This window comes from Prionailurus viverrinus, chromosome C1 (assembly GCF_022837055.1).
Source record: "Prionailurus viverrinus isolate Anna chromosome C1, UM_Priviv_1.0, whole genome shotgun sequence".
Lineage (NCBI taxonomy): Eukaryota > Metazoa > Chordata > Mammalia > Carnivora > Felidae > Prionailurus > Prionailurus viverrinus.
Window position 1 is genome coordinate 4,000,670 of NC_062568.1, and position 19,715 is coordinate 4,020,384.

Below are 19,715 nucleotides of genomic sequence, written 5' to 3' on the forward strand. Positions count from 1 at the left end.
ACGGCAAGGAACTTCTGGGCTGGGAGTGGTTGTGGGTAGAAGCCAGCGTGCTCCCAGCCCACAGGTCACCTCTACATGGACTCACGTGACCACTTCCCAGTGTCTACTGTTTACATTTCCATTAGGAGAGCCACCACAACTCCGCTGAGTCTGGGGGCTCCCGTCTTGATTCAAGCTGCCCCCATACAAAAAGTGGCACCACTCCTCAAAGTGCACACACTCCCAGGAGTGTTTCTTAATGGCTTCTTTATGGAAGTGAAGTGGCTTAGTCAAAGAGTCTACATGTTTAAGATTAGTACATACCAGGGCACCTGGATGGTTCAGTTCGGTTAAGTGTTGGACTCTTGGTTTCAGGTTAGGTCATGATCTCACAGTTGGTGGGTTTGAGCCCCATGTCAGGCTCTGTGCTGTCAGTGTGGGATCTGCTTGGGATTCTCTCTCTTCCTCTCTCTCTGCCCCTTCCTCTCTCTCTCTCTCCCCCCCTCTCTCTCTCCCAAAATAAATAAATAAATTTAAAATAAAATAAAGCACATACTGATGATCAAATTATTGCCAGTTTAGACTCCCATTAACATCATACAGATGCCATTTTCCCTACACCTTCACCAAAACTAGAAACAATTAAGAGTCTTCTGTGTTGACAGATTAAAAGCAAAGAATGATATTCCACCCATGTTTTCCTTTGGATTTCTTTGCACCATGCCTGTGGTTAAATATGCTGTGGTAGATTGTATTACTACTCACTGGTATCTCGGAAGGTTATACACTCTTGCCCTGTGGACTCCAGAATGGCCATGTCACTTGACTTGGCCAAAGAAATGTGGACAGAAGTGTGAGGGTCGCTTCAAAGCCAAAGCTCTAAGAGCCTGTGTATCATCTTTATTTCTGCCACGGGACCAACAGTGTTCTAGACACAAGTTGCTTTGTCCCCAGGATCCGTGTGTGTCAATAACGTGGAACCTCATCTAACTTGTGATGAGTGAGTAGCACAAGGGAGAAGTAAAACTGGGTTGTTTTCAACCAACACTTGGCAAACTTTTTCTAAAAGGGGCCAGATAAGAGCTTTGCTGGCCCTACAATCTCTATGGCAACTACTCAACACTGCCATTGCAGTATGAAAGCAGCCAGAGACAAATATGTAAACAAATGCACCTGTCTGTGTTCCAATAAATCTTTATTTACAAACACAAGCATTGGACTTATTTGGTCTTCATGCTATTATTTGCTGATACCTATAATTAACCACTGAAATTTGGGAGAGTCATAATTTATCATAACACCACCTAGCCTCTTTCTACTAAGATAGCTGTTTGTCAAATAATTTTTTATTAGAAGTTTTTCCTTTGAGGTTCACTTGTTCGTATTTGCCCATTTTCGTATAGGACTATTCGTCTTTTCGTTTGATCGATTATGGAAATCTACTGTTTGTTATCTCATTGAAATGTTTCTGCTTTTGTTTTTATTTTGTAACTCACTTGAGAAATTTTTGGTTGTGGAGAATTTTTTTGTAAATTTGTGTAGACAGATCAGTTTGTCTTTTCCAAGATGGTTTATGCCAGAGTTTCTCGACCTTGACACTTACTAGCATTTGGGACTGAATAATTCTTTGTCATGAGTGCTGTCCTGTGCCTCACGAGATACTGGGCAACATCCCAGCCATTAGATGCCAGTAGCGTCTTCCTCCCAGTCATGAGAAACAAAAAGATTTCCCAACATTGTCAAATATCCCCTGGGGGACCAAATCAACCAGCATTGAGAACCATTGTTTTATGCCCTATATTTCTTCCTTAAAAAGTCCTTTCTATGTGATATTTATAAGTTTATATCCTTTATCTACTTCTAGTGTTTGTATTAAATACATATGTACACATTATTATATTGATTATTATATGTTAATATATATTACCTTATGAAAACATGGTTTCTGTAATGTTTTTAGCCTTCCTATCTATCTATTAACATGAACTTGCTATTCCTCCATGATCAATGCTATAATGTTCCTTTCATAAGACCCACGTCTTGGGGAGCCTGGCTGGCTCAGTCGGTTAAGCATCCGACTTCGGCTCAATTCATGATCTCGCGGATTGTGAGTTCGAGCCCCCCGTCGGGCTCTGTGCTGACGGCTCGGAGCCTGGAGCCTGCTTCGGATTCTGTGTCTCCTTCTCTCTCTGCCCCTCCCCTGCTTGTGCTCTGTCTCTCTCTGTCTCTCAAAAATAAATAAATGTAAAAAAAATTTTTTTTTCAAAGACACATCTATCTTGTCTCTCCAAAATGATAGAAAGACAGAAGAAATTACTTGAAAATAGTTGATATATAAAGCATATAAATCTATGTTTCCAATTGTAAATGACATTAATTTTTTTTTTTAGAAAAGAAAAGGAACAACGATGTCAGTTCAAGTTCAACCAGAAGGTGTCAGAAAAATATTCCCCCAAAGGGTAAGTAAGCCAGAGACAGGGACTGGCCGTCAGACATCACTGGCGCCCTGGCCACCTGCCGATTGTTTGTGTCCTCTCTTCCTCCTCTTTCCCTCCCATCTTCGTCCTCCTCCTCCTCTTCCCCCTCCTCCTTTTCTGTGAGCATTCATTTCTCTTCTGCCTTGATAACATTTCTTCAGCACTGTCCCCTCTCACTCTCCCTTCCCTCTTTAGGCTCCGGCGACATTGGCATTCCTCCTCCCCCCCGTGAATTTATCATTGAAGTAGAACAGGGGCTACTTGAGGTAGGGTCCGCAGACTGGTGCCATCCACAAGTCTGTTGGTTGCAAGTCTGCAAAAATAAAGAGCTTATAAACCAACCGTGACACTGAGCACCCCGTTTTCACAGCAGGACCTCCTCAGCGGAGATGCCTTATTTCTATTGGATCAAGCTCCCGTCTTGTCACGCGCCGGCACATTGAGTAGCACTGGTGTGATGCTTAAGAAAGATGCACGTACCGTAAATGTACAGCCTGAGGAATTAACACAAAGGCAAAGCCCACATGTACTTAGCGCCTAGGTTAAGAAACAGAACATAGCCCACACCCATAATCCAATCCCCACCTACACCCCGAGGGTCACCACCAGCCTGATTTCTCAAAGCATAGGCTCTTTGACACTGGATGCTTCGCCCTCCTTTCCTGCCCAGGGCTTCCTCGGTGTGCCCCCCTCACCCACCCGTTCCCCGAAGCTGACCGCCCTTGTGCTCCTTCTTCCCTTTGCTACACATCCCCAGGCCTCACCTTGAACTAAGCGTTCTCTGTCCCAGCAGGCAAGGGCAGGTTTTCCTGACCCGCCTTCGTGGAACCCAGCGTTTTTTTTTTTTTCTTCACGGCACTTGTCACGACTAAAATTAACTGTCTGTGTACATCCTGTTCACCATGTGAAAGTCTGATGAGGTCAGTAAGTGGTCGGTCTTGCTCTTTGCTCTGTGCCCAGTGTTCCCGTGCCTCACACAGTGTATACTTAAATAACTGTGCAATCAATACCTTATCTGTTCTTCTTCATGAAGTGTGACTACCAATACGAGAGATTCCATGTACTCAGAGAATGCACTTGTGCGCATTAGAAAAAGTGCCCTTTCCTCAATACGCTTTACCCACATCTGTCGGAGCTGACTCCTAAAACCAGGTCCTTTGCTGCCCTCTGACAGAAGGTCCTCGTAGAAAGTTTCCAGCTCTGGGGCGCCTGGGTGGCTCAGTCGGTTGGGCGGCCGACTTCGGCTCAGGTCATGATCTCGCAGTCCGTGAGTTCGAGCCCCGCGTCGGGCTCTGTGCTGACAGCTCAGAGCCTGGAGCCTGTTTCGGATTCTGTGTCTCCCTCTCTCTGACCCTGCCCCATTCATGCTCTGTCTCTCTCTGTCTCAAAAATGAATAAACGTTAAAAAAAAATAAAACATAAAGAAAGTATCCAGCTCTGAGTATGAATCAGAGCCCTCCTTAGAGGTGGGACCCTTGCTCAGTGCACAACCCACCCAACCATACGCAGAGGCCCTGATAACAACAGAAGTGTACCCACTTTACAATTGGCAAAGCACTTTGTTCTGCGTTTTGCCATTTAGCCATCATATAAGTATCGTTCAGCTCACTTTACGGATTCAATTAGAGCATAAAAGACTTGCATGAACTAAGATCAACCTAGGTGTCCTAAGTGCAAGTTTTTTGTTCTTTGCACTGAAAAAAAGAAAATACTCCCCGGTGTCTTTAGGAAACACGAGTAGGAAGCACGAATCTAAGCAGATGCTGAGAGCTGTCTGTCAGCGTCAGCTTCTTCTGTCTCTTTAGCACTTCTGCCCTGGCCGTGCCTTCTGATTTAACGCCGGCTGTCTCTGTGTTGTTATCGACATACAGTAGGGAGCGCTGTTGAGGCATTTCTGACAGTATGAAAGGAACTGGGTGGGGGGGGGGGGGTCCAGCAGGTCTGGATTCCACTGCCAGTCCCACCTTGTACCGTGTGGGGATGTCCGGGAATTCCGTCTCCACCTTTGAGCCTGAGTCCCCCATCTATAAAGTGGGGATCACCATCATTGCCTTCCCTTTGATAAGTTGTTGTGAAAATAAACTACACGGTGTGTGTGTGTGGCCTTTACTATTGCCTTGATGATCAGCCACCCCATCTCCCCACGAACCCTTCGCGTTCAGATCAGGGAGCTCCAGACCTCTCCCCAGGCCATGTCTGTCCATGCATGATTTTCACCACGTGCCTTCACCCTGTGTTCTGAAAGGATTCCTGAAGTTCATCTCTTATGAAGTTTGTTCCCATTCTGCTTTTCTTGCCTCTGTTAGGCTTTCTTCTCGTTTCCTGCACCCTGCTTTCCATTTCCAGGAACTCTCTTTATTAATTGCTTACCTTCATAGCAGACTCCTCATTGTTTGCTCACGCTTACGAATGGTGATCTAACAGATGTGGGAGAGCGCCAAGGAGGCCTTCCCCTCAGGGTTCCATCCTTAAAAAGCCTGTTTCCAAGACGGAGCAGGTGAGACGAAGCTAAATGCAGGACTACCGGAACAGATCAGAAAGCTGTCCCTCCATAGGTGCAGGGTAGTGGCTTTGGAGCTACCCAGGACAGAAGGTCCTGGCTGACTTGGGAAGCTGCCTGAACCAGGTAAAGGAGGGAGTTCTGCCTGTGCCCGCAACCCTGCACCCTGGCTGGCTGCCCAGAACTCCCAGTGCCGCCCAGTGCTCCTGCATCTGCTTGCGAGCCTGTCTGGGACATCTGTTTTGGGACCTATACTTATCATAGGGAATGAGTTCCGTGAGACAGACAACTATGCAAGGTCCCCGATGCCCTGCTAATCCCCCTCGGGGTTTGCGGCAGTGGTCCAAAGTTACCTGTGCCTCTGCCTTGTCTCCCAAGTTAGGAATGCGCCATGGCTGGTCTTCGGTTCAACCTTGACAATAATATGCACTTACATACCCTTGCTAGGAAATTGCACAGCCCAGATCGTAAGCCCCGCCAGTCTGGCTCCTGAGGCTGAGCTGTCATCCCCTGGGCCCTATTTATTTAAGTGGGCAGAGTCCGGAGACAGTGGTGGAGCCAGCCAGTCCACGCAAGAATACTGGCTGGCTTTTGAAACTAAGTTCTTCCCACCCCCTTCACTCCTATCCAGCCCCTGCCCCTCCAAGACTGGACATCCTTCAGCATTCCGTCCAAGGGAGCCATCCGGTCACTTCTCAGGGATCTCTGCTTTCTCGTCTGCCTCTAGTTCATATCCTTCCAAAGTAACTGACGGTTTCTTCACCGTTAGCATCGATGCCGCTTGTTTCTTTTTCCGGGGAGGCTCTTGCCTTTTCATACATTTCCTTTGGCTCTTGCAATAAGTGTTTGAAGCAAGGGAGAAAGTTGGACTGGCTGTTCTCCTAGCCTCATTCTGCACGTAACATCCTGTGTAACTCAACACAAGCCATGGGCAGCGCCTTCTCCTCGCCCCCAGAGACGGCTCCCGCAGTCTATCTGGAATGAATTCGCCCACAGTGCGGCTGTGGTAAAAAGCGGCAGGAGTGGCTGGTATTTATTTTAAACTCTTTTCCAACTGCTTCTCTCCTGAATCAATACCCCCACATCCCTGCTCAACGTTTCACCGTTGCCAAATCTCTCCATGTGCAATTTGCAGATTAGGCTAGAGTTCTTGGCGGGGGGGGGGGGGGGGGGGTTCTCTTTTGACTCATGGAGGAAGGAACAGAAAAGCAATAACATGAAAAAGGACGGCAGAAAATGAAGACTGACACTAATCTCTCGGTGCTGAGCACCTCACTTACCCCGCCTTGGTGTCAATCAGGTGATAAGATTACAAACAAAGACCTTTCTTCAGCTACCCGAGCACCAGGAAATATTCTGGGCCGGCAACTTCTATCCGGGTAGAGGGATAAACAGGTTGCTTATGGAATAGAGGAGCGGTGGGTGATAGCCAATTAGCTTACGAATTAAAACCCAGCACAGGAGCCCTATCTGCTTTACTGAACATTTTGTTTGATGCAGTGTTGGGGGCGATGGCTTTGTTGATCAGAAACTACTCTGTACACGTGGCTAATCTGCCACTCAAAATGGAGGAAGTGCTGCCAGTTAGCCAGAGGCTGTTCCCCAGTGCCATTTACGTGATTATGGTTACTATTACTGTCGTTAGAGTTCGGGGCAAGGGGAAGGCCGGAACGAGAGAAAACGAAGACTGAGCGAAACTATACTCTTCTACTTTCCCTTCTGCTTCCAGAAAAACCCGAAGACGACCCCGTGGATTTTCACTCTCCTAAACTTCCCGTGACGTGTGGTGAAGCTAAAGGGATTTTATATAAGGAGAGACTGAAACGAGGTGGGTTTCCCGATCTTCTGCTCTTTGGAACGCCCGGAGCCACTAGAAGAGAGGAAAATACCCATGCGTCTCCTTGTCCAGGAGATAAACCCTGCAAGCTAGGCTGCAGCGAAGGAAGTGCCTTGTTAACAAGGAATTTTCGCTTTTCCGCGTCGTGGTGAACCCGGCTGCCAGGCCACTCCACCACCGTGGACCCAGTGGCCATACTTGCCGCATGCAGATGTCGCACAAAATGCAAACCCTCTCCCGCTCCCACAGGGTTTAGGGCTTCCTTCAGCCTGAGAGAGGAGGAATCCAGGCTCCCCTGCTATCCTCCCTCCCTGCAGAGAGTCTCTCTGGACCCAGGCAGGCGGAACAACCGCAGTTAGGAGTTTGGAGGTCTAGGGTGAATTCACAGAGCATGAGATTGGGTCCAGGAATGGGCCGTCTTTATCCTCCAGGATCCTCAGAGAAGTGCATTCAGAACGAGGAGGGAATTTGGTTCACCCCGAAAGAATTTGAAATCGAAGGAAAACGGGCAACTTCAAGGAAATGGAAACAGAGTGTGCATTGCAGAGGAAAGACCTTAGAAGAGCTGCTGAAGGTATTATGACAGGGGACGGATGGGTGATGGGTTTAATTCTTGCAGGATGAGCGCAATTTCAATTACAGAAATGTGAAGGAATTTCCATTAGGATTGACAAAGAGCTCAATTTTTTATAGAGAAAAGTTATGGGTGATAAAATTAGAAAGGTTGGTGCTGACCGTGGAGAACTTTAAATGTGAGCAGAGGGCTGTGAGGTCAGGAGAGACTTAAGAAGCTTAGCCCGGGGGTACTGGGTGGGGTAAACCAGGGGAAGCCAGATTGAGACCCAGATCTCTGAGAGCTTCCCTGCGCCCTCCGCCCAGTAAAGGCCTCCTCCAGACCCAGCTTATCTGGACCCCCGGGTGACGCGTTTCTAGACCATCCTGTCCATGGGCAGTGTCTCCTCTACACTTCCCTGGCTCACACTCAATCCTCTGAGCCACAAACAAGGCTACTAATCTCTGTGATCCCAGACCCCAACACCAGGCCTCAAAAAACACCCAAAAAGAATATCACTGGGATGAAATCACAAGGATTTTACCTACCAAGGAAGAAATGGAGAGGAGAATGTGGGTGGGAAAGGAACTGGGAAGGAAGGACTAATGGGTCTTGGGTTTGAGTAACAGGAAAAAAATGAGTTTATCAAGTGACGTTCAGAAGAAGAGCCGATTGGAGGTTGGAGCTAATGGTGTTGCTTTCAGACACCTTGGGTTTGAGACCTGGTAGGACGTCCAGGTATAAATATTCACTAGGAAGTGGGAACTTTGATATGGACGAAAGAAGAGCTTCCCGGATAACCTCGTTCATTGACCCCTTCTCTCTTTCAGAAAGGACTTTTGTTCTGTCCCCCAAGAATAAATGTCAAGAGAAAGGTAAATAGCAGGTGAATTTCTACCACATTTTCAGTCGCCATGTTGCACACTCTCTGCATCCAAAGGCTCACCTTCGAGTCCTCAAGGTCCCCGGCCCTGGGTCACCTTTACTTTTAGTCATTGCATCTTCACGACAATGGCATTGGCACGCTGGTACATGTATGTACCCCTTTTGTTTTCATAATTTGGGAGGGGGACACAAAAACTCTTTAAAATAAAGATTAGAACAAAAACTGATGATGTACATGTGTTTTAGAAAAAGAACCGGGTGTTTGGATGATGACAAACCAAAGGTGTCAAAAATAGAATGTTCTAGTTTGAGAAGTAAATGTGGTATGGAGATAGACAAAAACAGTCTGTGAAAAGAGCAAGGAGACCATCCTTGATTGAACACAAAGAATTCCTCAGTTCAACGGCTCCTTATCAGTGGCCCCAAAATGGAATCGCATTTGAATTGAGCTTTGCCTCTGCATAGCATCCCTCCAGGTGAAAAGGGCAGGCATCCATTGTCTGTACCAGCTGCTCCTTCTCTTCCTTCTTTGCTTGCTTAAATATGTCCTCAAGACACAAATCTCACCCATGAACTTCCCATAAGATATGAACCTTCAGCAGAGGCAATGGTGCCTCTCCCACCATGCCCTGAAGGGCTGGCCTGACCCTTAGCTGGATTCATTGAAAAGACAAGGTGTCCTCCCAATGCTGTTTATTGTATGAAACATCTTTTCCATGCTGATTTGCAATATCTTGATATGTACAGGGAGGCTCCTTGTAATAGCCAAAAATTAGGGAAGAATCCTGCCCATGGACAGGATGGTCTGGAAATGCATCACCCAGGGGTCCAGATAAGCTGGATCTGGAGGCGGCCTCTACTGGGTGGAGGGTGCAGGGAATGCCCTTCAGTCAATGGAACACCACCCAAGGGTTCTAAAGTCCAGAAAGCTTCTGGACGCTTAAACTGGTAGTAATACATATGGAAGGAGCCCAGTTTTGTTTATGTGACTATGGAGGTCTATGATTGCAAATATCTGAGTGAATTGGTTATTTGGGGATAGGATTATAGGGAATATTTGCCTTCCATATTACACATTTATGTACAGGTAGAATTTTCCTAATGACCATTTATTACTTTTGTAAACAGCAAAAAAAAAAAAACCACAATAAAGATATTTTTAATCCAGAGCTTTAATTAATGGCCCCAATATTCTAGTTGCTGCTCACTACATGTCAGTACATTATAGCCAGAAGCACACTTGGCCCGACCTTTCAGTCCCACCTAGGAGAAGCCACGTTGGGGTAACGAGACTCAGTTTAGTTCTGACTACAAATGGGCTAATGCGGGCCCTTTCTTCAGCAACGTTGTCTCATACATCACTGTTACTCTGCCATATACCCGTTCTCTGTTGGTGTCTATCTTTGTGTATGTGTACCATCAAGAGACCTGATGCCGACGCTCCAAACGTGTGTTTTGGGGTTTCCCTGCAGGACGCTGCTTCCATGACCCAAGGCAAAATGGGCAGGGGCTGAGTGCTTGTGAGAACCTCCGTCTCTAGAAGGGCTCAGGATGCAGACAGAAGTTGTTACTCCAATGGCATACGGTGGGACCTGAGAACAGCTTTTTGCTTTATCTTGGACAGATTCTAGAGCCTTTGACTTAAGGGATTCTCATTCAAAGTGGGTCAATTTGCAAGTAAGCCTAAATGGGCATACGTAAAATCTGTAAATGAGGAATGTGTTACCTTGAATCCAAAGGCCTAAAAGATGTTGGGCAAGAGTTGCGGGCATTGAGAGGGTCAATAATCGTTTCTTGACTGTGTCAGGGACAGAACAGCCTTCAAACGATCAAATGATGCCCAGAAATTTGCTGAGCTGATGGGGCCCTGTGCTATGTGTGCACAATGGCCTATCCCTCTCTGGGAGCTCCTTTGTGGGTCATTGTATGTTCTGAATGAGTGTGTCAAATGAGAAGGATGTCATCGGGGTAGTGTCAGACTTGCGCTCCTGGGGCAAGTCGGACGCAGTTAAGATCTTGCCTACAGAGGGTGTGTGTGATGATAAAGCTGTCGAGACACTGCAGGGAGCAAGGAGGGCTGTATCCCCACAGCTGCAAGGCAGCTGAGATGCTGTTGGAATAGGCACCGAACAGAACTTACTGGCCAAATATGGGACAGCAAAACACTTGCCAGGTGGATGGTGCCAGTCATTTCAATAATATTGTGTGTAGGGAACTTAATGGGTGGAGCTCCTTTTGAGTAATTATATCCCACTGAATTTAAGCAAGTTACCCTCTACCCTCGTAGGGAGTTTCCAAAGGTAAACTAGAGGGAAAACAGTTACACCTCACACCTCACTTTAACCATCAAAATTGCTGCCTCCTGGTCATAATACCCACTGCCCTGAAATATCCTGTAGTGAACGTGCATGCTCTTGCCCGACGACTAACGAAGTAAGATAAAATTAAGCTTTTGACACTTAACAATCAGCCTTACAAAAAGGAGCCCACGGATCGTTCCCCTCTGTTAAGACAGTGAATGGAATCCAGTATAAATGTCAAGGCTCAAAACTTATCATACGAGATGCAGGAGTGATTATTTCTACTCTTCCACTATTTGCCCAGTTTGGTCTGTTCTTGAACTTGAAAAGAATGAGCGGTCCCTCATGGTAGATGACTGCAACCTCAGGGCCATGGCCCAGCAGACCCAACACAACTCAAAGAGTAAGCCAGTTCGAAGAACCAGTTAGCCAACCAGAGCAAGAGACAACAGACCCCTGGTCACCAAGACTCCCTGCCTGTTGAGCCGATGTCTCGTGGTTACGTGCAGCGAGGTGGGATCAACTGGGTTCAGATATCGAAAGTGAAGATGCAACACTCACACATTTCATACCTAGCGAGTATGAAATGATTTATCACTCACATACTGAGGCTTCCTACGGAGGGCCGGGCAGGTTGCCAAGCTGGTCTGAAAATGCCTGAGTGGCGAGAGGGAATAGCTCCAGGTTTTACCATGGCTATGAGTGGGGCCAAGGTGAGAATTCCCTTGCTGGGCAGAGCTTGTCTGGTTTGAACTTCTCTCTGAGGCCAGGAGGGGGAGCGCATGAGCCTCCTTATCGACTTGCCGACTTGCCAAGAGGTGGTGAAAGGGGTAAGAGAGAGGGGTGGGACTTGAAGCTGTCAGCAGTGGAGCAGAAAAGCCAGAGTCAGAAGGTGACCGTGCAGTTGTACGTCCTTTCTCTCGTTCGCTGTCATACCATGTGTGTTGGAAACTATCCTACTCCAGAGCCTAGGGAAGGGGGTGTTTTGTGCTGGTCACAGACTATCCATAACCAATGTGGTTAGACGGGCCGTTGTGGTTCTTAATATAATTGCAAGGTGCCTTCCAGCAATAACCATCAGGAAACTGAAAAAAAAATTTTATTACTTTTTATTACTTACGGGACATGGAAATTACAGAGCACACCTGGGGCCATACAGTGAGGTGGCCAAGAGATTGATGGAGGGAGAGAGAGATAGAAGGAGAGAGAGAGAGAGAGAAAGAGCACAGGCGAAGGTGGGGGCCTAGGGCTTTGCAGGCTCACTATTGGTGCATTTAAAACATAACAGCTGGAATTTAAAGTGTGAGAAGAGAAAGAAAAAAAAAAAAAAAACAAGCGATCCAAATGGTCAGTTCTTGAAACCAACCAAGATCTCTAACACAAAGGAGCCTCTGTGGGGACAGGCAGCCTGGCTCTTTATCTAGTTGTGTGGCTGGCAATGCATTTACTCCAGAAATAAGGAGATAGCTGTCTTTGATGGGGTGCTAGAACAATCCAGGCTTCGGTCAGGCACTTGCATTACAAAAAAAGGAGAAAAGAAAAAAGCTGTCAGGACTCACACCACAGAGGGACTGGGGCTCTGGATCCAACCAAGGTCTCAACTGGGAGGAGGGGGGAGGTCTGGGCTGTGGGAAGCTGGCATCTGCATCCCGGGCCTAGGCAGGTCGGGTGTCCAGTCAGAGGGCACTCCAGGGACAAAGAAAGGCAGACTGGTGAGTTCGGGATGGGAAGGCCAGAAAGTTCACCTGAACTTCAAGGTTGGCAGGGAGCCCTCTTTATGGAGTCCTGGGGCCCTCCGAAGTAGAATTTGCTCCGGAAGCCTCCCCAGCTGAGACCGTGATGAATTTCATCCCCAAATCAAAGGGAATTTTTACTCTGACTGAGTGGCTAGTTTTGAGAATGGGCAAGACATTTCCATCCTTCCCGCCCTCACCCAGGTCCTTGTGCTTGTGTTGGGGACAGTTGAGGGTAGTGGCAGGATTTCTCTCCTTAGCTGTAACTGATCCCCAGCCTCCTCCATCCTCTGCTCCAGCTCCTAATGGTCTATTTCCTGCCTTTTCACCTCCCAGAGGCACAGACAGAAAGGTGCCTCTTCCTGACGCCTACCTTCAGTGCAGAGAAAACATTCCCCTTGTGTGTAAAGCCCTACTGTCCATCTTGCGGGGTCAGGAGAACAGGGTCTCCTGCCTGTAGGTCTTTATCCAGCAGTAAAGATCACCTGGAGAATTTACTGGATCACATTCTAAGGCCATGAGAAAGACAGTGATTTCTGAGGCCCACAAAACAACCCATTTGTACAGCAGCGATCTGTCTTTGTGTTTCCATCAGGAACTGTTCTGGGTCTGCCCAGCACGCTTACCTGGGACGGCACACGGCGGACGGGAACAGCTCTGAACCCTGGCACGGGCGGCCCAAATACTAAGTTGTGTTGACTTTGCAGAAAAAAAAAAAGCATCTTGCCTTCCCAGGCTTGTAAAAAGAGGAAGTTGCCTAAAGCTGTGTTTCCTCAAATGTCATGTACTTCCAAAGCGCCTGGGGTCCTGTTAAAACAGATTCCAATTCAGCGGGTCTGCCTTTCTCACCGCCTCCCAGGTAACGGTGATGCCCTTGGTCCTCAGACCACTCTCTGTGCAGAAAGGGCTTAAATGACCTTCCAGTCCCTTCCGGCTCTGACAATGTGCGGTTCAAGAGGCAATTTGAGGATTCTTGCCGTCTGCTTTTCTGCGATCGATCGATCGGAAAGGCCAGGCTGGTGCTCCATCGGCGCTCTCTCGGAGCACCGTGGTCAGCTGGAGACATCCACTCTGGAACACACAAGGACGGCGTGTTCCAAGGCCCCTCGGTGTCGGTGTACTGTGGGTCTCACTGATGCCATCCCTGCTGCATTATCTCCGCTTCCAGGGGGAAACCTCCAAGGAATGTGAGGTGTGCTGTAGAGGGGGACCACGGCTCTGCTGTGTCCCTTGTCCGAGAGCCTTTCGTGAGGACTCACATCCCGCCTGCAGAGGCTGAGAGGTTAGCGAGACCCAGCCCCGCCTTCCGCACGCTCACTCTGCCCGCTTCTGCTCTGGTCGCCCATCTCCGGGCAGAAAAGCCGGATGTGTAAGCATTGTGGCTCGGGGGTGGCCCAGAGCAGCTGGATGGGGCGGCAGCCTATGTTCCGTCTGATCTCAGTGTCTGGCATCTGGCTCTCTGAGTCTGCGACCGAGCCTCCTTGACTCTACAATGCCACTGCCCGTGGGAGGTGTCCTTTCCTGGTTTTGCAACCCTGCCTCCTGTCCCAGGGGCTTGGGAATGGGAACCGTCAGTTTGTGATCTGCAACTGTTCAGAAAGGTAGGAAACGTGGCCTCGTCCGTACATGTTACCGTGGGCTCAACAGGCTGTTAGAGGCCTTGGTCCCCAAGGGTTAAGGCCCAGATTCGACCCTTGGGCACTGCACGCAGGACTCCCAGCAGCTCAGACAGGGAAAGGAGGACCCACCACTCACCCTGACCCTGTCCTCCACGCACGGAGCCCCCTGTTGCCACCCTCGATGGGAGGACGGTCATGGACTCGGGCCCCACGTGGGGGTCCTGGAGACTCTGGGAGGGGAGTCCCCTTCATCTCCCAGCTGTATCCATCAGCCATGTCTAAAAGGAGAACAATGGCAGCAGTAGGGACAGCGGCTGTTTCCAGGGGCCTTGCCCCCCGCTCACTTCTGCCTGTCCTCCCAGGAGCCCGTGGAGTTGCACCTTCTGCAGGATGGAGTCTTCGGGAAGGCAGCCGTGTTGCGGGAAACCTGAGGTCCTGGAGAGGCTGCTACAGCCTGAGGAGCAGTTGGTGAGCTGGGTGCGAACTCCACCTTCCCCCTGACAGCGAGAAGTCCGACGGGACGAGGGAGAGGGGAAGGGCCCCCGAGGGAGCTTTTGGCGTCTCTCTTCTGAGGATGGAGATTCGGTGCCTGAACATAGTTCGACGCACACCTCGGTCCTTTGGCAAACGTGGTTGGACGGCTGGCTGGGTCCGCCTGGGCACAGGCCCGGCTTCACTTTCTCCGAGCTGCATTTCACTGTAAAAGGTCTCTTCACATTTTACAGAAATGTGGGTTCCTCCTCTGGAAGGCCTACTGTCACCCACAAAGCTCCTTTTTTGCAGAAACCCCGCATAATATAAGTCATGTTTTATGATTCTCGTCCTCCGGGCATCTCTCTTATGTACAACTCTTTCTGGAATTTTGGAGTGTGACTCCTGCAGGCACCCCTGCTTGCAGAGAGCGGGTTTGGCTGCAGACTGTGGAGAGGGACTCCCTGGGTCCCACTCCACCCACCGCGTCCTGGTTCTGGGACACCGGGCGACTTGCTCCGCCTCCCATGTACCTCAGTTTCATCCTCTCTTAGGTGGAAACGTCTTTCTTACAGACAGCACAGGGTTTAGAGCGCCGTCTCAGGGGACTTCGAGTCCAGCTCTACCACTGGTTAGCCTTGAAATCCTGGGTAGGCGGCTGAACTTCTCCATCCCCTGGAAATGGGGGTAATGACAGCCCCTGCATCATTGGGCTGTTGTAGGATCATGAGTTAATATCATGGCAGTGCCTAGAACGGTGCCTGGCATAGACACGGCAGATGCTAATACCATTACCACCCTGGACATGAAGGCTTGTTACATTTCAGGATCCATTATATTACTGGATCCATTCCAGTAACAATGGCTGTGCTAATATCACCCTTTTGGTGGCTTTGTCCCTGTATTTGCGATTATGGAGACCCCTTTAAGGAAGCCATGTGGTTGGACCTGGTTAAGGAAAGGTTGACTGAGAAAGTGTATACGGTGCCGTGCTTTGTGCAGGACGTGCGCCTGATCTTTCACAACCATAAAATGTTTTACAAGGTAAAGGGCGCCTCCTCTTTCTTTTGCACTTCCTTTCCAATTTTCCCTAATTTCCGGGACAGCAGAACTCTGCAAGAGTTGTACGGACCTTGTCCCAGAGAGAGGTCAAAAAGAGTAGGATTACAGAAGAAAACAGCCTGTAAATTCCAGCGGTGGTGAGGACGATGTCCGAGGGGATAGCAAGCAGGACAGGGAAGAATCCTTGTAAACGGCACCTGAAAAAAAGCTCCATCCTCCGCTCGAGGACAGACAAGAGAGTCCCACCGAGGACAATCCATTTCATCCTGCCTCCTCGTTCAAACAGAGAGGAAAGGTAGTTAACGGTTACAGTGTTCTGCACGCCTCAGAAATACAGAAATCAATGAATGAACTAAACTTGATGAAATAACTTAAATTCCCAGAATGCTCATACTAGGATTGTTCTACTCCTAAATTTCCCAGTGGCCCCAAACATCCAGACTTGTCTCAGCTGGTGGTGGCTTCATCCTTTGTCAGTAGGGAGAGACAACTAGTTGTGCTATTGTGCAAGCCGACGCGTTCTTAACTTTACTTTGCTGAGTTTATCCTGATTTTTCCTATCATTTGTGCAGATATTTCTTGGGAAGTACCTAAGGAAGATTTCTACCTCCACCCAGCCTCCTTCCCCTTCTTCCCATGGCACAAGATGGCCTGTTCCCAAACCACAAACTGTAAACTGATGTCTGTGCAGGGAGCTGGAGGGAGAAAGAGTCTACCCAGGGAGCCCCTCCATGCCTGGCCCAGTCTTAGCCTCGGAGAACGGAACGCTCATCTTTCCTTCCGAGAGTGGGGCTGTCAAGAAATGCTTTATCTTCATCTATTTTACACCAAGTTGAGGCTTTGCTGTGATCAAAATCGGCTCTCCAGCCCTGACCATTTGTCAGTTCCAAGTTAGGAACTGGGCAGAGGCTCATCCATTTCAATATTATGGCAGCAGCATTTCCCCCCCAAACTACACACACACACACACACACACACACACACACACACTGCCTGGCTGATGGGGAAGCACAGCATTCAGGACAGGGAGGGCGGGGCTCCAAAAAATGCAAGAGATTTGATGGTCCTGATTCTTTGTTCCTAGACACCTGTTAGTTTGCTTTTTTTTTTTTTTTTTTTTGTCTTTCAGGCTTCTGACTTTGGTGAGATAGGATTGGACTTGGAGGCAGAATTTGAAAAGGACCTCAAAGAGATGTTTATTTTTTGCAAAGCCAATGAGAACAGCTTCCAGACTCTTTGACCCTGTTCTAGAAAAACTAAGGCACCCCAACTTCAGGATCCAGATGATGTGACCCTGGCCATCTTTAGACAGCCAGTGAGTCTAGAATGTTATTGGCTGCCCTCTTGACTCAAACGCAGAGCCTTGTACCATCATCACACCTGTCTTTTCTTTCTACACCTAAAAGTGTGTGTGTGTGTGTGTGTGTGTGTGTGTGTGAAATACACCTCTCATCCCCATCTAAGGCCTCTTCCTTCTCAATATTTACATCTCTCTTCTCCCACAGTATATATACTCATCTGTTCAACTAAAACAATACTACAACAATAGCTTCAGAATTTCTACCCTCACATCACTATGAAAAAGAAACTAAACTGAATTCTAAAGTTGTATGCAATTGATTTTTGTATATATATATATATGTGTGTGTGTGTGTGTGTATTTCAATATCATTGCAGAGAGTGTTTTTCAGAATTTTTGTTCCTATACTTATGAAAGAGGTTGGTCCTCACACTTCCATGTCCTGTCATAATCAGATGTAGGGCTACCCCAGCTGGGTACGATAATCCCTAACATCTTCTACCTTTTTATATGCTCTGGAATAGTTTATAATGTTTTCAAAGAATCAGCTCATAAAATTATATAGCCCATCATTCTTTTGAGAAGTAATATTGACCATGATCTCTGCTTTTTCATGGTCATTCAACTATTCAGGTATTCTCTTGCTTTTGAATCAGGTCCACTTTTATAGTTTTCTATGAAGTCATTCATGCATGAGTTGTTTGTAGTTAGCCTTATTTCTGCCATATCATTTTATTCCTTCTCTTTGGAATACTTTCCCATGATTTTTGTCAACATTTTCTTTGTCTTCACCTTCTACTCTGGAAGGCATCTGTAACAGTTTTTAATTCTCCCAATATTTACCTGCAAGTTTTGTGAATGTATTTTTAACTTATTTTTTAAATGTCAGAGCCAAGGGGCACCTGGGTGGCTCAGTGAGCTGAGCATCTGACTCTTGATTTCTGCTCAGGTCATGATCCTAGGGTGGTGGGATCAAGCCCCATGTTGCACTCTGCACTGACACTGAAGGGCCTGCTTGGGATTCTCTCTCTCTTCCCCCCTCCCCCTACTTCTAAAAATAAATAAATAAATAAACTTAAAAAAATAAAAAATAGGGGTACTTGGGTGGCTCAGTCAGTTGGGCATCTGACTTCAGCTCAGGTCATGATCTCACGGTTCATGAATTCAAGCCCCGCATCAGGCTCTGTGTTGACAGCTCGGAGCCTGGAGCCTGCTTTGAGTTCTGTGTCTCCCTCTCTCTCTGCCCCTCCCTTGCTCACTCTCGTGTCTCTGTCTCTGTCTCTGTATCTCTCTCTCTCTCTCAAAAATAGGTAAAAAATAAAATAAATACAATAAAAAATAAAATAAAATATCTTTAATGAGCCACACATTTAGGCCAAAGTGTTTTTCACCTTTTGTACCTCTCAGTCCCCTTATTCCAGTCTATTCACTGTTTTACGACGTAGCTCTTTATGATAATTAGTAAATGTTCACTTTTACTCTATATTAATTATTTTAATTTTATTCAATTATATATGTCATTACTTTGTTATTTTTACATTGCATAAATCATTTGTTATGTCAAATATACACCAGAATTGAAAAGCAAACGTTAAAAATGTGTGTAATACAATCACCCATGTTCGTGAGAGCAATATCAATGGTGTGAATTAAAGTCTTTTTTTGCCGTGACTTTGCCTTGCTTCTTTTTCAGCTCCTTCTTCCCATCAGTGAAGTATATGTTTAACTAACTTTAAAAGAAGGAGCACCTGGGTGGCTCAGTCGGTTGCGCGTTTGACTTCAGCTCAGGTCATGATCTCATGGTTCATGAGTTTGAAATTTAGCATCGAGCTCTGGGCTGACAGCTCAGAGCCAAGAGCCTGCTTCGGATTCTGTGTCTCCTTCTCTCTGCCCACCCCCCTCCACTCACACTCTGTCTCTCTCTCTCTCTCAAAAATAAATAAAACTTAAAAAAAATTTTTTTAAGGAATTTTAAAAGAAGAGTTTCCGGGTGGCATGTTTTCTGAATCTGCACAGCTCTGAATGTCTTCTTTTGTTTTCCTAAATTCACTACTGGGGTACAACATGTATTTTATCACAACTTCTCACCTTCGAAATCGATTTAGATTTGGCCCGCTGTGGGCATTTTATCCTACAACGGTGAAGCCTGCATTCAGCCAGAATTCCATTTCTTTGTCGGTATGTGGACACATATCCAGTTTCCCCTTTCCATCGCTATATATTTTTGACAGGATACGATTCAATGTAATATTCTTATCATTGATCTTGCCTAGCACACCGAGCCCTTACAATATACATCCCTGCTTCCTTTTTTTTTAGCAGCCGCATTAAATCTTTCTGATCCTTTTGTTCTGGGCTCTCTTTCAAGAACATCTATTATCCGTATGCTAGCTATCCATTCTCTGTCCTCCTTACTTATCATTTTAAAAAAAGAAAATATAAATTCTGGGAAGCACTCTTCTTCTGAGGTCATTTGTCTAAGCCTTAAACATACTAACTTAAAACAACTGCAAGTCTGCGGTCAATCTTTGTGAACTAATGATTTTTTTTTTTATCATTTGAATAATGCTAAGCTCTATCTGTTGACCAAGTAAACTTTTCCTACCACAATGCTTTTCTTCTCTGAAGACAAAAGTAAAAAGCTTTCTGCAACTACTAAGTTGTCCTGATCTGTGTTTTTGATTTTTTTTTTTTTCACTCTTAGTGCCAGTGGAGAAGTGTTATGGACTAAATTGTGTCCTCCCACCAAATTCTTATATTGAGGCCCTAACCCCCACGGTGACGTACTTGAACACAGGGCTTGGAAGAGGGTGTTAATGGTTGGATGAGGTCACAAGCGTAGGCCTGAATAAGATTAGTGCCCTTATAAAAAGAGGAAGAGGCCCCAGAGATCACCCTCCATGCACACAAGAAGGGCATGTGAGGAGAGGAGGAAGGAGGAGGCCCCACTCCAAGCCAGGAGCAAAATCTCACCAGGAATGGAGTCCGCTGGCACCTCC

General features: G+C 47.1%; 1 protein-coding gene across 1 annotated transcript in view; it reads left to right on the top strand.

The window, feature by feature from the left end:
• LOC125173882 (sp110 nuclear body protein-like) overlaps positions 1-16,927 on the top strand; it is a 31,708-nt gene extending 14,781 nt beyond the window's left edge. Inside the window, 8 exon segments of the mRNA XM_047873534.1 lie at positions 2,370-2,438; positions 6,686-6,784; positions 7,225-7,367; positions 8,177-8,221; positions 13,433-13,518; positions 13,520-13,546; positions 14,246-14,351; positions 16,546-16,927. Of these exon segments, the coding sequence (XP_047729490.1) occupies positions 2,370-2,438; positions 6,686-6,784; positions 7,225-7,367; positions 8,177-8,221; positions 13,433-13,518; positions 13,520-13,546; positions 14,246-14,351; positions 16,546-16,656 (686 nt within the window). The 3' untranslated portion in view covers positions 16,657-16,927.
• The last annotated feature ends 2,788 nt before the right edge of the window (positions 16,928-19,715 follow it).